At 42.9% G+C, this 23,275-nt stretch overlaps 1 protein-coding gene across 1 annotated transcript in view; it reads left to right on the top strand.

Moving 5' to 3' along the window:
- Window positions 1–345: 345 nt before the first annotated feature.
- Window positions 346–23,275, top strand: part of LOC121581320 (opsin-5-like) — a 35,130-nt gene continuing 12,200 nt past the window's right edge. Inside the window, exons 1-2 of the mRNA XM_045224859.1 lie at window positions 346–438; window positions 3,343–3,436. Of these exons, the coding sequence (XP_045080794.1) occupies window positions 346–438; window positions 3,343–3,436 (187 nt within the window). The remainder of the gene's footprint in view (window positions 439–3,342; window positions 3,437–23,275) is intronic.

Below are 23,275 nucleotides of genomic sequence, written 5' to 3'. Positions count from 1 at the left end.
GTGCGTAAAAGCCCCGGGCTCCCATTGTCTACAGAATTCTACGAATTTCCACCTGACGTCAGCCATTAACAGAAGCATTATGCTGTTGAATTCATTCAGTAGTGTTTTGACAAAGCCAGTGAAGTAGGCTTCAGAACATGTGGACAGATTTCTATTGGAAGCCCAATTGACACACAGACGATTCTCTCACAGCTGCACTATGCCACCTTTCGCCAGGAACCTTCAATGAGCGCTCAGCGTGCGTTCCACATTTCTTAATTCATTTTGGAGACCGGGGGAGCTGATTGTTTTGTGTGCATATTTCCGACACACAACTCACTGAATAACCACGGCTGGACATGACCAATGTGGATTGGAGGGCATCTTCAGGTAACTTCCTGGGGCTTTCTAGAAATTGACAAGCAACATACCTGGAATCCAGCAGCACACTCTGACAAGGTAAGAAACTGAATTAGCCTTTACTTTTTTTCATTTTGAATGCACAATTAGGCTTTTGGAATGGGATTCAATATGTAGCCTACTATCAACACTTCAAAAAATGCTTTGCACGCACAAGTTGGTATCGAATATGTATCATCATTTCAATTTTTTACAGTTCTCATTTTACATAACAACAGAACACTGTTTATTGCTGTTCTTTAAGCACCACTGGTGATGCTTTTTGGGAATTATTGTTGGACATGAAAGAGTGTAAAGTCAGCAGAAATCAGTTCCAGGTGATTTTAATTTTGGAAATCTGTTCCAAGGTATTCCCACACATAATAGAGAGATACAGTATCTCTCTATTATGCGTGGGAATACAGATTTCCAAAATTATATTCACTTGGAGCTGATTTGCTGATGTTTTTACAATATTTTACGTCCAACAATAATGTGATCGTATACAAATGTAAGCCAGGTTTGAAATTATTTTGTTTTAGTCAAATATGATATTGTTTGGGCTTTTGGTCATTTTGCAGTCTACAAATTATTTGTAATTATGTGACCATCCGCTGAAGAAAAAATCGGCCTGCGGCTGAATCTAGTTGATGATCCCTGGGTTAGGGGTTAAGGTTAGGGAAAGAGTTAGCTAAAAGGGTTAGGGGAAGGGTTAGCTAACATGCTAAGTATTTGCAAAGTACCTAAAAAGTAGTAAGTAGTGCCAAGTTGCTAAAATGCTAACGTTGTCCGTGATGAGCAAAGAACACGCAACCTTTGGGCTGCTAGACATTCGCGTTATACACCCACCCATTCATTTGACTATCCATCCTCAATTCATTTTTGCCTTAAGTCACCTTCTGTCTTCTTCTGTCTTATGTAACCATGCCAAACACAACATATACTAATTTGAGTGTCCCGGATTTACATTTACTATGTTACGTCCAGTCTGAGACCAGTCAGAGCTTTGTTTTGTCAGGATGTCCAATAATAAAAAATACAGCGATTTCACACATGATAGAAAATCACTCCAAAATCCATCTCAATTCCACTGAACTGAAATAATCTAGACGGTATAGTCTAGGCTAGAATTAAAGTTACTCACAGAAGGTGTGGAATTGGTGTGACAGAAAACTCAGCTGCAAAACATCAACTGAAGATACATCAAATCAGAGTTAGCGCATACCTGGTAATTAATTACCTTTCAGAGCTGACAACGTGTTCTGCTTTTGAACAGAGCTCACAGCAAATCCATTACTGAATTTGGCCAACCGTAAGAAAAGTCATTTCAATTTAACATGCCCCCAGTCAGCATGGAGTTGAATTTAGTTCGCTAACCCCCAGGGTGACTTTTGATTAAAGCAGTGGTGTTCTAAAGTGTAGGTCATTGTCTTGTCATCCACACAGGTAAGTGGAAACCCTGCACTTCACATTTACTATCCAATTGGATAGTGTAGCCTACTTCTGTCAAATGACTGAATCGAACTCTCATTTAACTGTTGTGATGGCGGTTTAAAGCAGAGCTTGTGACACAGTGGTTGAAGTCAATACAAGTATTTTTGGAACATATTGATACTCTTGTCTAATCCTTGTCTTGGACTAATGATAATAAGAGTTCTAACTTGATACATAGACATTTCAATTGTGATTTCATTTCTGGTTGGAGATGTTGGCTATGCCATTGCTCAATATCTGGTCTTACCAGGCAACCCAAAGTAATTGACCCCTGTGACCACTGTGTCTGGTGACATCATTGGTGTATCAGATCTTTACTTGATCCCCTCAAAGAAAATAGGTGATTAAGATCATCACCTGTAAAGGATAGTTGAGGTACAGCCTTTTATTGTGTAACAGCTTAGTTATTATGTAATTAGTTAAGGCTACTAGTTTCATTGCAGATTTTATGTCCTATTTCTGTAGTACTTTTTATGTGAAAATGGAAAAAAACATCTCATATAATGATTGATGTTTCATCTTAGGGAGAATAACATTGAACCAACAACAGGCTGAAACCATGTGTTTGATGTATTTGATACCATTCCACTGATTCTGCTCCAACCATTACCTCCCCAATTAAGGTGCCACCAACCTTCTGCGCTGTAAGTCAAACAAGTCCACATCAACCCCCCCCCCATCTCACTCTCTCTCCATCTGTTTCTTTCTCTCTCACATGCAAATGTGTGCGCTCGCACACACACACCGTCTTCTTTACAGTAGCCTACAGTAGATGATCCATGCATAAAGATTGCAGTTTTGCAATGACAATATCCATTCAGAAATCCATTTCATACTACCACCAGTGGTCCCAGCGCCATGCATTGGTTTAAATGTGTGACCACATACACTCAAACAGACTCACACTGAGCTAACATGACCCTGCAGTGCTAAGCACCACATACTTAATTGCTGTGAACAGCCGAAAGGATCATATACTACCATAAGGTATAATCCCATTTATTTATCTCTGATATCCCACAACACACCACACACACACACACACACACAAATAATCAAGCATACTCTCATCTCCCATCCCTCTCCATGCCTTGGAGCAAATAAAGAGTTCTTACTCATCTTTCTGTTAACAATGCAACTTAAAAACACTTTGGTGATGGTGTGTGTGGACTTGGGGGCATGGATGTTATCTGATTTGCTGACATGCAACACAGAAAAAAAAGCAAACTTGTCAGTAAACCTCCAAGTACACCAAGGTGAAAACAGACTGTGAGAGGTATTCAACCTTGGAGGATGAATGGAAGTTGATAGATTTTTGTATTTGTTGAAACCAACATGTTTTGATGTCATCAACTGAACGTATTTGCAATGTACACTTCAATGAGAGCGAGAGAGAGAGGCGATAAAGTGTATTGCTCATGTTTAGTACACATATGTAACTGTATCTCTTTCTATTCTGTTCCATTTCAGATGAGGGTGTTTGCAGACATTGAGGACATTGCATTCCATTCAAACATATCTGTGGCGGCGGACATAACAGTAGCCATAGTGTATGCTGTGTTTGGTAAGTGAGCTCTCTCTTCAAAAAGGATTCACTCACAACCCCAGTCAGCCACATCTGAATGACAACTGAGCCGCGCTACTTTTCTTCAAATGTAGGCAGAGAGGAGATGATGAAGCATCTTACTGAACTGTAACATGATGACCAACTCTATCAGTCAGTTCCTTGCTGTATGCTGTATTCTGCTTCAGCTGAAATGTCCACCAACTCGGCATGATGCCAGACTACACACTGGGACTAAACCTGGGAGTGTGTGTGTGTGCACACGTGTGTATCTGTTTCAAGTTTTATTAGTCATATGTACAGGAAACACATGGTATACACCGTCCAACTAAATACTTAATTGCAGGTTCCTGCTCCACAACGCAACAACAATAATAAATAATAAAAGATAAGAATACGAACATAAAGTAAATGGCTCAATAGAACAGAATAAACATGTTAGCATAAATATAATACAGGAAGGCACAATTTATAGAATAATATTTACACGTTTTGGGGAAGTGGGGATAAACATGTTAGCATAAATAAAATACAGGAAGGCACCATTTCTAGAATAATATTTACACATGTTTTGGGGAAGGGGGGATTGGGGGGCAAGTGTTTAAATTGTGCAGTATCAGTATCTAGCAGGAGTAGGCAGGGTTGCCTTGTCCGTGGTTTTCTAGCCAAATTGAGCTACTTTGAAAACGATTTTGCGGGTGAAGATGTATTTCTTGGGCTATATCGCGGGTTGCGTTTTTAGGGCTATCTCTAAGTTGCACCATGGCATTTCTCATTGTTTAAAAAAAATCTATTTCACTGTGACCTGCTGCTGCTGCTGACTATCAGGCACTGAGGCAGGCTGTTGCTGAGTGAGTGAGTGAGTGAGTGAGTGAGTGAGTGAGTGAGTGAGTGAGTGAGTGAGTGAATGAGTGAATGAGTGGTGGGCTGGGGAGGGCCTAAGGGGTGTGTGTGTTGAGAGAGCACTACAGCATGCAGTTTAGTCCACTATTGGCTGAGTCATGTGAGTGAGAGGACACAGAGCAGCACGCTCGCACGTCGTGACTACTTTTTACCAGTTGTAGGTAGGTTATTTAGATTGTCATTATATAGACGCCTTTTTTTTTAACACTTTTTCCATAAAACATATTAACACTCTAGAACTGATGCGCATCAAGAAATAACTTGACAAAGCACTGGAAAACGACCTTGGGCACACTTGAGCGCATTAGATACATTTGCTCGGAGGTGGTTTAAACTCCATTCTAATGTCTACTTTGCTTATGGAAAACGGTATCAAGCAAAGTGTTTTACGTATATGCCATTGTAGGCTACTGTAGGCTACCATTTGATACAATAAATATGTTGAAATGACAATATTACTGGAGTCATTGCAAATCAATTTGTGCCACTTGTGTAGCCTACCTGGATCTGGCAAACTGATTTAATAAATAGCCTATAACTTCAGTTTATTGTTGTTGTAGCCTTGTGTTAATATTCAATTATTAATGGCCATGTTTAGTTAATTAAATTGGAAGTTATCCAAGCTCTATCGCAATTGCCGAGCAATTAATAGAACGCATTTGTGAGAATGTGATTTGAAGGAGTCAGGTGCAGGAGGGTAAATCACCGAATACAGAGTTTATTCCGTAGGACACAGTTATGCTGGATAGCGTCAACAGCACAGGGTGTAATACAGGCGCACTGGAACACAATACAGGCACACGGGGAGAAATAACCCCGGCAATACAAAGTACGGGTAGCTCAACCGAGCTACACTCATCTTCACATAAAACAATCACCCACAAGGACAAGGGGGCAGAAGGAACACTTATACATGGACTAATGAGGGGACATGAACCAGGTGTGTGTAATTGACAAGACAAGACAAATGGAATGATGATATATGGAGCGGCAGTGGCTAGTAAGCCGGTGACGACGAACGCCGAAACCTGCCAGAACAAGGAGGGGAGGCAGCCTCGGCGGAAGTCGTGACAGCATTAGATTTATGGTAACAATCAGTCAGATTAGGCTACAGGTAAGAAATAAATAAAAAATTATAACACTGGCTGTTATTGACAAGCATATTCAGTTCATATACACATTGTTAATATTTAATTCGGTGATTGAAATTACGACCCCATCCTCAGTAGCCTCTTCCAGCAGGCTATTGGGAAACACAATCACTTCTGACCTCGAAATCACCTTGCTATTCATGTTGAATCAATTAGTCTGTCAATTTGAACTAAGCAAGCTAAATCGTTCAGTTTACATCTTGCCTACATCTTGCCTAGGCTACTGTAGACTATCTGAAATTAGATGTAGGCCTATCAGGGACTATAGGCTACTATGGCAAAGTTGAATTATAATCATAAACCCAGATTTAATCAGTAGCGTATGCATATTCAAATTACAAATCAATCTTGCAAATATGCCATTTATAACGGTTTGTAGTCTTAACATCTGGCACATAATAACGGCACAATTGGCAGAAAATTGTGCCGGTACCCCCTGTATACAGCCTCACTATTGTTATTTTACTATTGTTATTTTGTTGCTGCTCTTTTATTTTCTATATTTTTTAGGGTATTCTTTCTTAAAACTGCATTGTTGGTTAAGGGCTTGTAAGTAAGCATTTCACTGTAAGGTCTACACCTGTTGTATTCAGCGCATGTGACAAATAACATTTGATTTGATTTTATCTGAAAATCGTATTTTTTAAGTTCGTCCAAGTATTTCTTGCTCAAAGATTCCGAGATCCTCTGTCCAACTTTCATCACTCAAACTCACCTGTCGGATTGATGTATAATTATGCACATGCGCAAAAGGGATTTATGTACAATTATAAGCCGGGTTCGAGCCCTGAATACTGATTTGGCTGAAAGCATCAGACTGTATACCAGGGGTATGACAAAAAAGTACTTTTTACTGTTCTAATTACGTTGGTAACCAGTTTATAATAGCAATAAGACACCCCTGGGGTTTGCGGTATATGGCCAATATCCCACGGCTAAGGGCTGTATCCAGACACTCCGCTTTGGGTCATGCTTAAGAACAGCCCTTAGCCGTGATATATTAGCCATATACTATACCCCCTCGTGGCTTATTGCTTAATCATAGCAGTCAAACAAGTTAAATCGACATCCATTGACGGAAAATGATCTGGCAAGTTTAAGGGCGAAAAATATTTTATCTTGAGACATTCAAATTCCTTTATTATGTCATGTCATAGCTTGAAGAAAACTTAATTTAGCTTCTAACAAATGTAGCTTCTTACAAGTTACGTCAATATTCCTTCTTTGACTTGATAACGTTATGGAAAAAGGGTTTATTGTATAAATGTGGCAACCCTTCTCTTGCTGCAGAAAAAAAATGTGGGCTAGTTTTCAGACCTTTTGGGCTGGTTTTGAGTGGTCATTGTCTTTGAAATTTTTGTTAGACCTGGCAACCTCGGGTGGAGGAGGGGTCTTACGGTATGTGTACTGTGAGCGAATGACACGAGGAGCAAAGACTTTTGTAACTAACCCAAGATAGACCACAGCCTGTCATTTCCAATGGGAGCAAATTAATCCTAGTGAGCAGAACAAGCAAAGAGGTGAGCAGAGCCAAGCACGAGCAAGCAAGAGCCTAATAATCAATGCTATCCTAAGAATTGAGTAACAATGTAATTTTTGAATTGACTGAATTTAAATGGAATTGACACGTGTAAAAGGAAAGGTACAATAAGGGAGGTCAAAACAGCAACTCCTCTCCTCTTCCTGTCCTTCCTGTGAGCTGGTTGGCTAATTTGACTCCATCCCTGGAAGGGAAGAGAAAAACAACAAATACAAGCATTACACAATATAACACCATAGAAGGTGAGATTTATGGTAACTAAATACTGCTTGTATAGTGTAGTTAGTGGCATTAATATTGGAACAGTGTGGTAAAGTTGTTCATTCTTGCTATGTACTCATGGAATTTGTATGTCAGATCAAAATATGAATATGACAGGCAAATATTTAGACAGCAAACGGTTGTTTCAGGGTATTTTTTAACCCAGAAACAACTATACATTTGCCTCATATTAATCTTTTGATCTGAAATAACAATTAGCCTATATGAGTATACTGCAAAAATAACCCACTTTACTTCACTGTCGTAATACTTACCATTGAACTCGGCTTTGAAAAGCAGCTGATGAATTTTAACCTTGACTGCTGCTTTTCTTTGCCGAGGCAGCCTCTTCATGGTTGGCACCAGGCTCATGGCAAAGAGGGTCTCTTCATCCTCCTTCCTGTGAGCATCAGGTTGGGCTGCATCCCTCTCGACGGGTTGGAGGAGCCTCTGCTGAAATGAGGTGAGTGGATCAGGGGGCTGGTACCGCCGATGACGCCTGGTGTGACGTCGTTCCTCTTCGTTTCTCTCCCTGTGTCTCTCCTCGTTTGTCTCCACGGCCACATCCTGTTCAACGAGGTCCTCAGCTGTCACTTCAGTGAAGGTCATAATAATCTCACCGGGTCCCAGATCCAGAGGTGCTTCCTCCATTCCAGCATCTTCCATGGCTGCACCGGTGATAGTCACACGTAGACATCGTAGAGGGTCTCGCTGCACTGTTGGTGGCGGTGGTCACACTTGTGGATGACGTAGAGCATTGATGCCCAGGACGTCGATTGCGGTCGACCGGTCAATCACAAACTTCTTTCTAATAGACTGCATAAAAGTTTTCAAAATGTATGCACAAAAAATATATATTTTGGCAATTCACAGCGTTACCATCGAGTCTGCTTAAAAATAATGAGGTCCACAGTTCTGAAGCACCGTATGCTTTGCTTACAGGTTTGCTTCTTTGTCGAATATTACTGCACAGCCAAAATATAAAAAAAACTGCTTGATTGACATAAAATTGGACCAACCCGCTACCATAGCAACCATCTGCAGTTAGTACGTTCACATTTCCATGCTTGCAAGACCTATAACAGACCTGTAACAGAATATTCTTTGTTGTTCCAGTGGTAGTTTTTTTTTACTATGAAGTTGCGGTTACGTTTTTAATATGAGTGCTGGACCAAGCAGAAAGAAACCGAAAATCTACCACTTTCACAGTGAGTGGGAGGAAGATTATTTTTTCACCACAACAAATTCAAAATGTGTGTGTCTGATCTGCCATTCAAACGTAGCTCTTACTAAGAAGGGAAATATCGATAGGTATTTCAAAACTGTTCACAAGAAATATGAAAGTGACTTTCCAGCTAAAAGTGAACTACATAAGAGAAAAGTAAAAGTCTCAACTAGCTGCCCAACAATCAATCTTTACAAGGCCCAGCTCAAAATCAAAGGCAGCCACGATTGCATCATTCTGGGTGAGTCGCATACTAGCAAAGCACAAGAAACCGTTCCAGGATTGAGAAATTGTAAAAGAGGCCTTTTTAGAGGCAGCAGAATCATTGCTTAATGATTTCAAAAATAAATCAGAAATAATTTCCGCTATTAAGGATGTTCAGCTATCTGTTACATGGCGCTGTGAAATGATGGATGAGGATTTGAGGGAGCATCTTAAAAAATACATAAATGAGTGCGTGTTCTTTTCACTTCAATTTGACGAGTCGACAGACGTCTACACATCTCAGTTGCGCATTTTCATCAGAGTGGTGTTCGAAGATATGACTGCCAAAGAGGAACTGCTCAAAATCATGTAATTGAAAGGAAAACTCGAGGGGAGGACATTTTTGTGGCATTCAAGGACTTTATTAATAGCACTCAGTTACCCATTTACAAACTTGTGTCCATACCTACAGATGGAGCACCAGCCATGACTGGCATCATCAATGGGTTTATTGCCCTTTGCAAAAGTGATGATGACGTTCCAGACTTCCTCAATTATCACTGCATAATCCATCAACAGGCCTTGTGTGGTCAAATGCTGAATATGAAAGATGTCATGGATATCGTGCTCAAAATCGTGAATTTGATTCGGGCCAGAAGTCTGCAGAGGCGCCTCTTCAGCTCTCAACTGGAAGAATGTGAAGCTGAACTGTCACGCCCTGACATAGAGTTCACTAGTTGGTTTGGTCAGGGTGTGAATATCTATGTATGTGAATATCTATGTTTTATAGATCTATGTTGGCCGGGTGTGGTTCCCAATCAGAGGCAGCTGTCGATCGTTGTCTCTGATTGGGGATCATACTTAGGCAGCCATTTTGCCTACCTTAGTTGTGGGATCTTGACTCTTGTTTGGCTTTTTTTTGGGGGGGGGGTTTTGGGGTTAACTTCCATCAATGTAATTGTCTGCATCACTTCCAATCCCCCATGTTTTTATATATATATATATATACATATATACATATACATATATACATACATACATACACATACATACATATCCTTTAAAAAAATATATTTTTTTCTTTATTACTTTCCAACCCCGCCACCCTTTCCCCATTTGGAGTAAACTAGTGAACAACAACACCTAGGCCTCTACTTCCAGCCCATACCCACTATCTACATTTTATGGACACAGCCAATTCTACAGTAATTACATTTTGTTTGTTCTTTCTCCTGAACTTCTTCTACTCTCAACCTCTCCGATCATTTTCATGATGTCCATCCGGTTTGCTTCTATATGCCATATCTTTCTAACTGTGCTCCTTCACAAAAGCTCCCAACCTACAACCCATACACTTATTATGGACACAGCGTGCCTACATTATTAGTTATCTTGTTATTGTTTGTTGTTAGTTGTTATTAGTCCCATCCTTCAATTACATTCAACACCTCCCATCTATCTTTTAACACCATCCATATAGGATTTCTATTTGCCATATATATTTCAACTGTACTGTGATGTCTTACAAAAGTTCTGAACCTTTCTATTCTCATTGTTTCTACAGATTGTGAATTGAAAATAAACATTTTTGCTAATAGTATTATTATGTTATTGATCGATTGACTATGACTTTTCAGATCACCCAGTAGTGCTATCTGCAGGGTTAGCTCCAGGTAAATATTGCAATCCTTTAGCCATTCCTGGACCTGTGTCCAAAAACAAGCTACAAATGGACAGTACCAAAACAAATGATCTAATTATTCTGTCTCTTCGCAGCAAAATCTGTAGAGCTGGGAAGATTGTATCCCCCATATAAATAACATTCTATTGGTAGCAAGAATTTTATATAAAAATTTAAATTGAAAGATTCTAAGTTTTGAATCCGGTGTCGTTTTGCGTATCAGTTCATAAACACTATGCCATGGGATCGGTACGTCAAAAATCTCTTCCCAACTATTTTGCAATCTATATGGGACGGCTGTCAATCCTTTGGTCCTTAAATGTAACTGATATACCTTTTTATTTATCAGTTTTCCTTAACCAATTATGTTATTTAATGCAAGGCCGACAGACAAGTTCCTTACTTTCTCCTCCTTCCACTTTCCTCTTCCATTTTTTCGGTAAGGCTGCAATTATTTGGTTGTAATTTTGGGTAGAGCAGACATTTCCATATGTTTTTGTTAGCTGCATGTGCGACATAACTCCACCAGTCCTACCGATGATATCATTTACAAAGATTATACCTTTTTTAAACCGTATATTTGAGTTTAACCATGTTGCATTATTTGTTCTGTAGTTTCTGTAGGATTAAATTGAAATTGCAACCAACTTTCTATGGCTTGTTTTAGAAATAGTGATATCTGGGAGATGATTTCCTTTTCAAATAACTGAAAGTGAGTGGTTGTAATCTGAATAAAGGGAAAAAGGGCATTCTTGAACATTGGGTGAGACAATCTTACTAATTTGCTAGAGAACCAGTTCGGAATTAAGTATAACTTTTGTATGACTGAAGCTTTTAGTGATAGGTCTAATGCTTTAATATTTAATAATTTCTGTCCTCCGAATTCATATTCATTATATAAATAGGCCCGTTTAATTTTGTCTGGCTTGCCATGTGTAGCCATTGTGAGCTTCACGTTACGTTGCTTTTGATGTTTTGTCGTGTGTTAACGTCGTTAATAAACATGTATCCATTCCACACTGCACCTTGGTCCAATCCTGTATTCAATGAACGTGACAGAAGATCCCACCACCAACGGACCAAGCAGCGTGGCCAGGAAAAGCAAAAAGCCTGGACATGGGAGAAGATACTGGAAGGAAAAGGATCATGGACGTGGGAAGAGATCCAGGATGGTATGGATCGCCTTCCTTGGGAGCAAACAGAGGCAGCGAGGGAGAAAAGACGGCGACTCCAAAATGCGAAACGACGAAGGAGACCCGAGAGGCAACCCCAAGAAAATGTTGAGGGGGGGCACACGGGGTGGTCGACGAAGCAGCAGGAGGCCATAAAAGGGCTGACTGTGGAGGAGGAGGCCACTATTGTAGAGGTCCTCCACGACCTGCGGATCAGCAGTATAAGAGAGGAGGCCACCACATTACGGGGGCTGATAGAAAGGATAGAGCAGGAGAGCTCCCTTCATAAGGAGGCGCTGCAGGAGGCCCTTAGGGAGAAGGAATTAGTGGATGCATGGAGAGAGGAGCTGGTCAGGCAACAGAAGGAGCGTGTGTTCATTGAGGAACCAAGTTATGCGGAGATACGCACTGTGTCGCCAGTGCGCCTTCACAGCCCAGTGCGTCCTGTGCCAGCGCCCCGCACGTGCCGTGCAAAAGTGGGCATCCAGCCAGGACGGGTTGTGCCAGCTTTACACTCCAGACCTCCAGTACGCCTCCACGGTCCAGTATATCCTGCTCCAGTTCTACGCACTGTGTCACCAGTGCGCCTCCCAAGCCTGGTACGCCCGTACCTGCTCCTCGCACCTAACCAGTGGTGCGTGTATCCAGTCCGGTACAGCCAGTACCTGCTCCCCGCACCAACCAGTGGTGCGTGTTGCCAGCCCGGTATGCCCCGTACCTACTTCCCGCTCCAAACCAGTGGTGCGTGTATCCAGTCCGGTACGGCCCGTACCTGCTCCCCGCACCAAACTAGTGGTGCGTGTCGCCAGCCCAGTACGCCTCCACAGTCCCGTACCTGCTCCCCGCACCAAACCAGTGGTGCATGTCTCCAGCCTGGTACGGCCCGTACCTGCTCCTCGCACCAAACCAGGGGTGCGGGTATCCAGTCCGGTACAGCCCGTACCTGCTCCCCGCCCCAAACCAGTGGTGCGGGTCGCCAGCCCAGTACGCCCCGTACCTGCTCCCCGCACCAAACTAGTGGTGCGTGTATCCAGTCCGGTACGGCCCGTACCTGCTCCTCGCACCAACCCAGTGGTGCGTGTCGCCAGCCCGGTACGCCCCGTGCCTGCTCCTCGCACCAAACCAGTGGTGCGTGTCTCCAGTCCGGCACGGCCCGAGCCTGCTCCTCGCACCAGACCAGTGGTGCATGTTCCCAGTCCGGCGCAGCCCGTTCCTGCTCCTCGCACCAGACCAGTGGTGCGTGTTCCTAGCCCGGTGCAGCCCATGCCTGTTCCTCGCACCAGACCAGTGGTGCGTGTCCCCAGCCTGGTACAGCTGGTGCCAGAGCAGTCCGCTCTACCGGTGCCCAGTCCAGCTCCGGTCAGCTGCTCCACTCCAGTGCCAGAGCAGTCCGCTCCACCGGTGCCAAGTCCAGCTCCGGTCAGCTGCTCCACTCCAGTGCCAGAGCAGTCCGCTCCACCGGTGCCCAGTCCAGCTCCGGTCAGCTGCTCCACTCCAGTGCCAGAGCAGTCCGCTCTACCGGTGCCTAGTCCAGCCCCGGTCAGCTGCTCCACTCCAGTGCATGAGCATTCCGCTCCACCGGGGTCCAGTTCAGCCCCGGTCAGCGGCTCCACTTCAGAACCAGACGTCAACCCCTCTCCAGGGTCGGGGCCTCCCACACCAGGTGTCCAGACAGGGCTTGGTGCATCGTGGGAGGACTGAGAGGGGAAGCATCGCGCCGAGGTCCAGACTGGACCAGGGGTGCAACGGGGAGGCAGTAAGGGAGAGGACGTCATGCCCGGAGCCGGAGCCGCCACCAAGGCTAGATGAGCCACCCGGACCCTCCCCTGTTAAGTTAGGTTTTGCGGCCGGAGTCCGCACCTTTGGGGGGGGGGGGGGGTACTGTCACGCCCTGACATAGAGTTCACTAGTTGGTTTGGTCAGGGTGTGAATATCTATGTATGTGAATATCTATGTTTTATAGATCTATGTTGGCCAGGTGTGGTTCCCAATCAGAGGCAGCTGTCGATCGTTGTCTCTGATTGGGGATCATACTTAGGCAGCCATTTTGCCTACCTTAGTTGTGGGATCTTGTAGATGTGGTCCTCTGTAGCTCAGCTGGTAGAGCACGGCGCTTGTAACGCCAAGGTAGTGGGTTCGATTCCCGTGGACCACCCATACACAAAAAAAATGTATGCACGCATGACTGTAAGTCGCTTTGGATAAAAGCGTCTGCTAAATGGCTTATTATTATTATTATTATCTTGACTCTTGTTTGGCTTGTTTGTGTGTAGCCATTGTGAGCTTCACGTTACGTTGCTTTTGTTGTTTTTTCGTGTGTTAACGTCGTTAATAAACATGTATGCATTCCACGCTGCACCTTGGTCCAATCCTGTATTCAACGAACGTGACATGAACACACAGACCTCTTGCAACACACGGATGTAATGTGGCTTAGTAGAGGTAAATTCCTACAGAGATTTAGGGATCTGTTATTTGAAATCAAGGAGTTTCTGGCCTCAAAAGATGCCGAATACGAGCAGTTGGAAGACAAAGTGTGGCTGTTAGATTTAGCTTTTTTGACTGACGTAACTGTTTGGCTGAATGAGCTCAATATAGAGCTGCAAGTAAAAGACACAAATATTGTTGAAATGATTAGCTCTGTGACAGCTTTTTAAAAAATTGAAATTGCTGTCCTCACAATTGCAGTGACATGAACTGAGGAATTTCAAAACTATGATGTCAGAGCTCGAAAGTCAGGGAAAAGCACCTGCACTTTGTGACTGTGGTCGATACGTTGAACAGGTGAACAACATTTGACCGACGTGTTCAAGACTTTGCGATCCTGGAACCTGTGCTTTCCGTTTGGCGTGGAAGTTGATGTTGATGAAATTGCAAGAATAATTGCATCATTGTTTCACATGGAGACATCAGCCGTCGAGAGTGAAATTTTGACTCTGCAAAGCGACCTCCAAATCAAATCGAGTGCATCGGGCGAACACTTTAGGAAAAATATCCAAACATGAGAAAAGTTGCCATGTACTTGACAGCATTTTTGGGATTTACCTACCTTTGCGAGTCAGCATTTTCAGACATGAAGATGATCAAGTCAAAATACCGGTCCACTCTAACAGATGATCACCTGGACACCTGCTTGAGGCTAGCAAACAGTAACTACAACCCAGACTATGCAAAGCTTGCTGACAGCATGCAGTGCAAATCATCCAATCAATAAGGTGAAATGTTATTTAATATTGGCGGGGAGAGGGGGTGGAAAAAGTAGATCCTATGTAACTAAAGTCTGGACACCCCTGATGTAGAGGGTCTGGCTGTAAAATTGCCATTTGTTGCCGTAGGCACAATAAATGGATCCAGAAAATAAAGAATGTGGCAGAAGTGCCAAGGCTGCTGACCTGAAGCTGCTGACCCAGACCTCTTCTTCTCTTTCTCTGCCCTTCTCTCTCTCGCTATCTGATACCTGTCCCTGAGTCCTCTCCACTTCCTTCTACAGTCATCTTTTACATAGTCATGAACATGATAAGCCAAACCATCACCTAGCATAACTACAGTTCTAGCTAACATGGACATGTCACCTACTGTACACACAGACACACACACAGTTATCTGACCAAATGATCAGGGGTAGTATCTACCATAATTTCTATGACTATTTCTCTCACACACACACTCTCTAGCATACACACTCACATTCTCGCATACACACTCACACTCTCTCACACAAACACATACAGTTATTTGGCCAAATTATCAGTGGTAGTAGCTAGCATAACTTATATTACTATTTCTTGGTATTTGGTATTTTGGTATTTTATTAGGATCCCCATTAGCTGTTGTGAAAGCAGCAGCTACTCTTCCTGGGGTCCACACAAAACATGAAATATGACATGATACAGAACATTAATAGATAAGAACAGCTCAAGGACAGAATTACATCAATTTTAAAAAGGCACACGTAGCCTACATATCAATACATACACACAAACTATCTAGGTCAAATAGGGCAGAGGCATTGTGCCGTGAGGTGTTCCTTTATGTTTTTTTTAAAACCAGGTTTGTTGTTGATTAATTTGAGCAATATGAGATGGAAGGGAGTTCCATGCAATAATGGCTCTATATAATACTGTATACTTTCTTGAATTTGTTCTGGATTTGGAGACTGTGAAAAGACCCCTGGTGGCATGTCTGGTGGGGTAAGTGTGTGTGTCAGAGCTGTGTGTAAATTGACTATGCAAACAATTAGGAATTTTGAACACATGAATTTTTCTTATAAAAAGAAGAAGTGATGCAGTCAGTCTTTCCTCAACTCTTAGCCAAGAGAGACTGGCATGCATAATATTTATATTAGCCCTCTGATTACAATGAAGAGCAAGACATGCCGCTCTGTTCTGGGCCAGCAGCAGCTTTACTAGGTCTTTGTCGAATATTACTGCACAGCCAAAATATTTAAAAAACTACTTGATTGACATAAAATTGTACCAACTAGGTCTTTCCTTGTAGCACTGGACCACACGACTGGACAATAATCAAGATAACACAAAACTAGTGCCTGCAGGACTTGCTTTTTGGAGTGTGGTGTCAAAAAAGCAGAGCATCTAATTTATCTCTCTCACACTCACTCTCACACACATACGCACGCACGCACACACAAATAACCAAGTGTACTCTCATCTCCCATCCCTCTCCATGCCAATGACGCTGTCGGTGTGATCAAGGCTATATACCTGTCTGGACTGCAACAAACCGAGAGAAGCTACTTAGCTAAGAAAGGTAATGCCTCGATCACACCGACAGCATCATTGCATTTTGGTACACCAGAAGTACATTCATTTCCAATGGAATGCTGCATTTGCCTTGCAGCATTGCGTTGCAGAGCCAAATCAATGTACTTCTGGTGTACCAAAACGCAATTAAGCTGTCGGTGTGATCGAGGCGTGAGGTGCAGAGCAGGTGGTAAGTCCAGTTCAAGTATTCAGCAGTCTGATGGCTTGTAGATAGAAACGGACTCTGATGCCTCGATCACACCGACTGCGTCATTGCACAAAATGGTACGCAGCATCATCTGGATATGTGTGCAACCAAAGTTCAACATTCACATTCTGCTACCATTTCTGTCAAGCAATGTACGCATGCAGTTTGATGCAAGCATTCGATAAATCCAAGGTATGCAACACGCAAAATGCACTGCACACGCACTGCAACTGCCTCTGCAATGCAATGCTGCAAGGCAATTGCAGTGTTCTATTGGAAATTAATATAGTTCTGGTGTACCAAAACGCAATGACACTGTTGGTGTGATCGAGGCATGAGCCTGTTGGTATCAGACCTCATGCTCCGATAACGTCTGCCCGACAATAAGGGAGTGAACAGCTTGTGGCTGGGGTGTGTGTTTCGAGTAGATGTCATGGATGGGTGGGAGCACAGTCCCAATGACGAACTGGGCCGTCTTCACCACCTGCTGGAGGGACTTGCGGTCGTGGACTGAGCAATTCCCATACCAGGCCGTGATCAGTCAGGACGCTCTCGATGGTGCAGCGGTAGTATTTGGAGAGGACCGTGGGTGGCATGCCAAATTTCTTCAACCGCCTTAGGAAGTAGAGGCACTGTTACGCCTGTTGTGTGTATTCCCAAATATATTTATACAGTAAATGCACAGGTGCGTAAGCATTCTCTATCTGTCTTCTGTAAGCCTACACATGAGCACACACACACATATACACACATATACACACACACACACACACACACACACACACACACACAGTCTTGTACAACTAACCTTGTGGGGACACATAATTCAGTCCAATTCAAAATCCTATTTTCCCTAACCTTAACCCCAAAACCTAACCTTAACCCCAAAACCTAACCTTAACCCTAGCTCCTAACCCTAAAACTAACCCTAGCTCCAAACCCTAACTCTAATTCTAACCCTAACACTAACACTAATTCTAACCTAAATAGCATTTGACCTTGTGGGGATTACAACAAAATGTCTGGTCCCCAAAAGTATAGTTTAACACGTCCAAAACACACACACACACACACACACACACACACACACACACATACATACATACATACATACATACACAACCATTCAAAAGTTTGGGGTCACTTAGAAATGTCCTTTTTTTCCATGAAAACATACATGAAATGAGTTTGAATAGGAAATATAGCAAAATGCATAGGAAATGTAGTCATTGACAAGGTTAGAAATAATGATTTTTATTAGAATTAATAATTGTGTCCTTCAAACTTTGCTTTCGTCAAAGAATCCTCCATTTGCAGCAATTACAGCCTTGCAGACCTTTGGCATTCTAGCTGTCAATTTGTTGAGGTAATCTGAAGAGATTTCACCCCATGCTTCCTGAAGCACCTCCTACAAGTTGGATTGGCTTGATGGGCACTTCTTACGTAGCATATGGCCAAGCTAATCCCACAACAGCTCAATAGGGTTGAGATCCGGTGACTGTGCTGGCCACTCCATTATAGATAGAATACCAGCTGACTGCTTCTTCCCTAAATAGTAATTGCATAGTTTGGAGCTGTGCTTTCAGTCATTGTCCTGTTGTAGGAGGAAATTGGCTCCAATCAAGCGCCATCCACAGGGTATGGCATGTAATTGCAAAATGGAGTGATAGCCTTCCTTCTTCAAGATCCCTTTTACCCTGTACAAATCTCCCACTTTAGCACCACCAAAGCACCCCCAGACCATCACATTGCCTCAACCATGCTTGACAGATGGCATCAAGCACTCCTCCAGCATCTTTTCATTTGGTCTGCGTCTCACAAATGTTCTTCTTTGTGATCCGAACACCCCAAACTTTGATTTGTCTGTCCATAACACTTTTTTCCAATCTTCCTCTGTCCAGTGTCTGTGTTCTTTTGCCCATCTTTTATTTATATTGGCCAGTCTGAGATATGGCTTTTTCTTTGCAACTCTGACTAGAAGGTCAGCATCCCGGTGTCGCCTCTTCACTGTTGATGTTGAGACTGGTGTTTTGCGGGTACTATTTAATGAAGCTGCCAGTTGAGGACCTGTGAGGCGTCTGTTTCTCAAACTAGGCACTCTAATGTATTTGTCCTCTTGCTCAGTTGTGCACCGGGGCCTCCCAATCCTCTTTCTATTCTGGTTAGAGCCAGTTTGCACTGTTCTGTGAAGGGAGTAGTACACAGCGTTTGACGAGATCTTCAGTTTCTTGGCAATTTCTCACATGGAATAGCCTTAATTTCTCAAAACAAGACTGATGAGTTTCAGAAGAAAGTTATTTGTTTCTGGCCATTTTGATTCTGTAATCGAACCCACAATTGCTGATGCTCCAGATACTCAACTAGTCTCAAGAAAGCCAGTTTTATTGCTTCTTTAATCAGCACAACAGTTTTCAGCTGTACTAACATAATTGCAAAAGGGTTTTCTAATGATCAATTAGTCTTTTAAAATGATAAACTTGGATTAGCAAACACAATGTGGCATTGGAACACAGGACTGATGGTTGCTGATAATGGGCCTCTGTATGCCTATGTAGATATTCCATAAAAAATCAGCAGTTTCCAGCTACAATAGCCATTTATAACATTAACAATGTCTACACGGTATTTCTGATCAATTTGATGTTATTTTAATAGACAAAAAAATTGCTTTTCTTTCGAAAACAAGGACATTTCTAAGTGACCCCAAACTTTTGAATGGTAGTGTACATACATACCAGTGGGGAGAACAAGTATTTGATACACTGCCGATTTTGCAGTTTTTCCTACTTACAAAGCATGTAGAGGTCTGTAATTTGTATCATAGGTACACTTCAACTGTGAGAGACGGAATCTAAAACAAAAATCCAGAAAATCACATTGTATGATTTTTAAGTAATTAATTAGCATTTTATTGCATGATATAAGTATTTGATCACCTACCAACCAGTAAGAATTCCTGCTCTCACAGACCTGTTAGTTTTTCTTTAAGAAGCCCTCCTGTTCTCCACTCATTACCTGTATTAACTGCACCTGTTTGAACTCGTTACCTGTATAAAAGACACCTGTCCACACACTCAATCAAACAGACTCCAACCTCTCCACAATGGCCAAGACCAGAGTGCTGTGTAAGGACATCAGGGATCAAATTGTAGACCTGCACAAGGCTGGGATGGGCTACAGGACAATAGGCAAGCAGCTTGGTGAGAAGGCAACAACTATTGGCGCAATTATTAGAAAATGGAAGAAGTTCAAGATGACGGTCAATCACCCTCGGTCTGGGGCTCCATGCAAGATCTCACCTTGTGGGGCATCAATGATCATGAGGAAGGTTAGGGATCAGCCCAGAACTACACGGCAGGACCTGGTCAATGACCTGAAGAGAGCTAGGACCACAGTCTCAAAGAAAACCATTAGTAACACACTACGCCGTCATGGATTAAAATCCTGCAGCGCACGCAAGGTCCCCCTGCTCAAGCCAGCGCATGTCCAGGCCCGTCTGAAGTTTGCCAATGACCATCTGGATGATCCAGAGGAGGAATGGGAGAAGGTCATGTGGTCTGATGAGACAAAAATAGAGCTTTTTGGTCTAAACTCCACTCGCCGTGTTTGGAGGAAGAAGAAGGATGACTACAACCCCAAGAACACCATCCCAACCGTGAAGCATGGAGGTGGGAAACATCATTCTTTGGGGATGCTTTTCTGCAAAGGGGACAGGTCGACTGCACCGTATTGAGGGGGAGGATGGATGGGGCCATGTATCGCGAGATCTTGGCCAACAACCTCCTTCCCTCAGTAAGAGCATTGAAGATGGGTCGTGGCTGGGTCTTCCAGCATGACAACGACCGAAACACACAGCCAGGGCAACTAAGGAGTGGCTCCGTAGAAGCATCTCAAGGTCCTGGAGTGGCCTACCCAGTCTCCAGACCTGAACCCAATAGAAAATCTTTGGAGGGAGCTGGAAGTCCGTATTGCCCAGCGACAGCCCCGAAACCTGAAGGATCTGGAGAAGGTCTGTATGGAGGAGTGGGCCAAAATCCCTGCTGCAGTGTGTGCAAACCTGGTCAAGACCTACAGGAAACGTATGATCTCTGTAATTGCAAACAAAGGTTTCTGTACCAAATATTAAGTTATGCTTTTCTGATGTATCAAATACTTATGTCATGCAATAAAATGCAAATTAATTACTTAAAAATCATACAATGTGATTTTCTGGATTTTTGTTTTAGATTCCGTCTCTCACAGTTGAAGTGTACCTAAGATAAAAGTTACAGAACTGTACATGCTTTGTAAGTAGGAAAACCTGCAAAATCGGCAGTGTATCAAATACTCGTTCTCCCAACTGTACATACATACACACGTGCATGTCTCCTGACAAGAGAGGAGTCCGTGAGGCGTTGGTTCAGTTGATGGATAAATTGTGTGCTGCCACAGCCGGGGCCACAATGCTGTAGAAATCCAATATAGATTAACTAGCTAGCTTTCCATCAAAGGCTTTTTTTTACCCTTATTTTACCAGGTAAATTGACTGAGAACACATTCTAATTTACAGCAACGACCTGGGAAATAGTTAGAGGGGAGAGGAGACGGGATGAATTGGAAGATGGGGATGATTAGGTGGCCATGATGGTATGAGGGCCAGATTGTGAATTTAGCCAGGACACCAGGGTTAAAACCCCATCTCTTACAATAAGTGCCATGGGATCTTTCGCAATTCTTTTGGACCAGAGGAAAGAGTGCCTCGCACTGGCCCTTATCTTGAAAGCATTACTGGAAAATGTTCATATCTAATAGACGGGTGGGTTGTTTAGCATCAAAGGATTGTTGACAACATTTCCTCTCCAAATCTTTATTGAACATTGAAATACATTTCCACAATGAGCACTTGTCTCTCAAATACATCATTACAGTTATTGGTTAGCTAGCTAGTGAATTTCTGCCATATTAGCAATGACAAGAGTCCAAAACACCTCAAAACAAGACATGGTATAAAACAAGCTGAAATGAACCTCCTACGATTCACCACATGGCAGCTTCTTGTCATTGTTGCTAGCTATCTGACTGTCCAGAATCATAACAACACAGGGACTTCTGCCCCATCGACGCGCATGCATCGTTTGTGACGTTCTCAGCTAACCCGTCTATAGGAGGCTAAAGCAACCCGCTCTGATTAGAGAAGAAAAGAGGGCACACTACCCCCCCCGGTGCACATTTCTGATTAAACACAGGCAGAACAAGCCCGAGAATGCACGCCGAAGATCGTTTTATGTTCAAAGAGGTCGGGGATAAAACGTTTCGAGTGTATTTTTACAAACGGTCTCTTGAAGAATTCCCCACACTCTTATGTATGGATGCATGTAGAGTACTGTAACTAGAAGTTTTCCATTGGATATGATTTGACTATGAGAGGAACCTGTTACTGTTATGTATTGCCATTCCGCACTCCCAGGCGTGTCTGAGAATAGTGAGCTAAGATCTGGCTATCTAAGACCCTCCTCTCAAGCTGTCTGGGAATTAGGGTGGGATAGTGCAGGGACTATGTGAGCAGGTGTTAACATAAACCCAGAGAAATTGATTTCAAAGCTATGCTGTCAAGGGATATACAGTGGGGGAAAAAAGTATTTAGTCAGCCACCAATTGTGCAAGTTCTCCCACTTAAAAAGATGAGAGAGGCCTGTATTTTTCATCATAGGTACACGTCAACTATGACAGACAAAATGAGGGAAAAAAACCCAGAAATTCACATTGTAGGATTTTTAATGAATTTATTTGCAAATTATGGTGGAAAATAAGTATTTGGTCAATAACAAAAGTTTCTCAATACTTTGTTATATACCCTTTGTTGGCAATGACACAGGTCAAACGTTTTCTGTAAGTCTTCACAAGGTTTTCATACACTGTTGCTGGTATTTTGGCCCATTCCTCCATGCAGATCTCCTCTAGAGCAGTGATGTTTTGGGGCTGTCGCTGGGCAACACGGACTTTCAACTCCCTCCAAAGATTTTCTATGGGGTTGAGATCTGGAGACTGGCTAGGCCACTCCAGGACCTTGAAATGCTTCTTACGAAGCCACTCCTTCGTTGCCCGGGCGGTGTGTTTGGGATCATTGTCATGCTGAAAGACCCAGCCACGTTTCATCTTCAATGCCCTTGCTGATGGAAGGAGGTTTTCACTCAAAATCTCACGATACATGGCCCCATTCATTCTTTCCTTTACACGGATCAGTCGTCCTGGTCCCTTTGCAGAAAAACAGCCCCAAAGCATGATGTTTCCACCCCCATGCTTCACAGTAGGTATGGTGTTCTTTGGATGCAACTCAGCATTCTTTGTCCTCCAAACACGACGAGATGAGTTTTTACCAAAAAGTTATATTTTGGTTTCATCTGACCATATGACATTCTCCCAATGCTCTTCTGGATCATCCAAATGCACTCTAGCAAACTTCAGACGGGCCTGGACATTGTGACGTCACGAGAGGCTACACAGCTTTCAGCGGGATTGCTCAAGTAGTGCAAGGAGACAAGGTTCAAACAAAACAAGGATTTTATTATAGGTCTTGGGAAATTAACGAAAATATAACAAAATTCTGTTCTCTTGTGGCTCTTTAAGGGTTAACAGTTCAGGGATGTCTCTTCCACATCCAAAATCATAATTCTCACTCGCTCAGATAACTTTTCCCCAGCCTTACTGTAGTCCACGTTGCAGCTAGTGGCCAACCCAGCAAAAAGTCCTTCCAA

Source organism: Coregonus clupeaformis, chromosome 14 (genome assembly GCF_020615455.1).
Source record: "Coregonus clupeaformis isolate EN_2021a chromosome 14, ASM2061545v1, whole genome shotgun sequence".
NCBI classification, from domain to species: domain Eukaryota; kingdom Metazoa; phylum Chordata; class Actinopteri; order Salmoniformes; family Salmonidae; genus Coregonus; species Coregonus clupeaformis.
The sequence above is the reverse complement of the archived record's forward strand: the minus strand, read 5'-3'. Positions and strand labels throughout refer to the sequence as shown.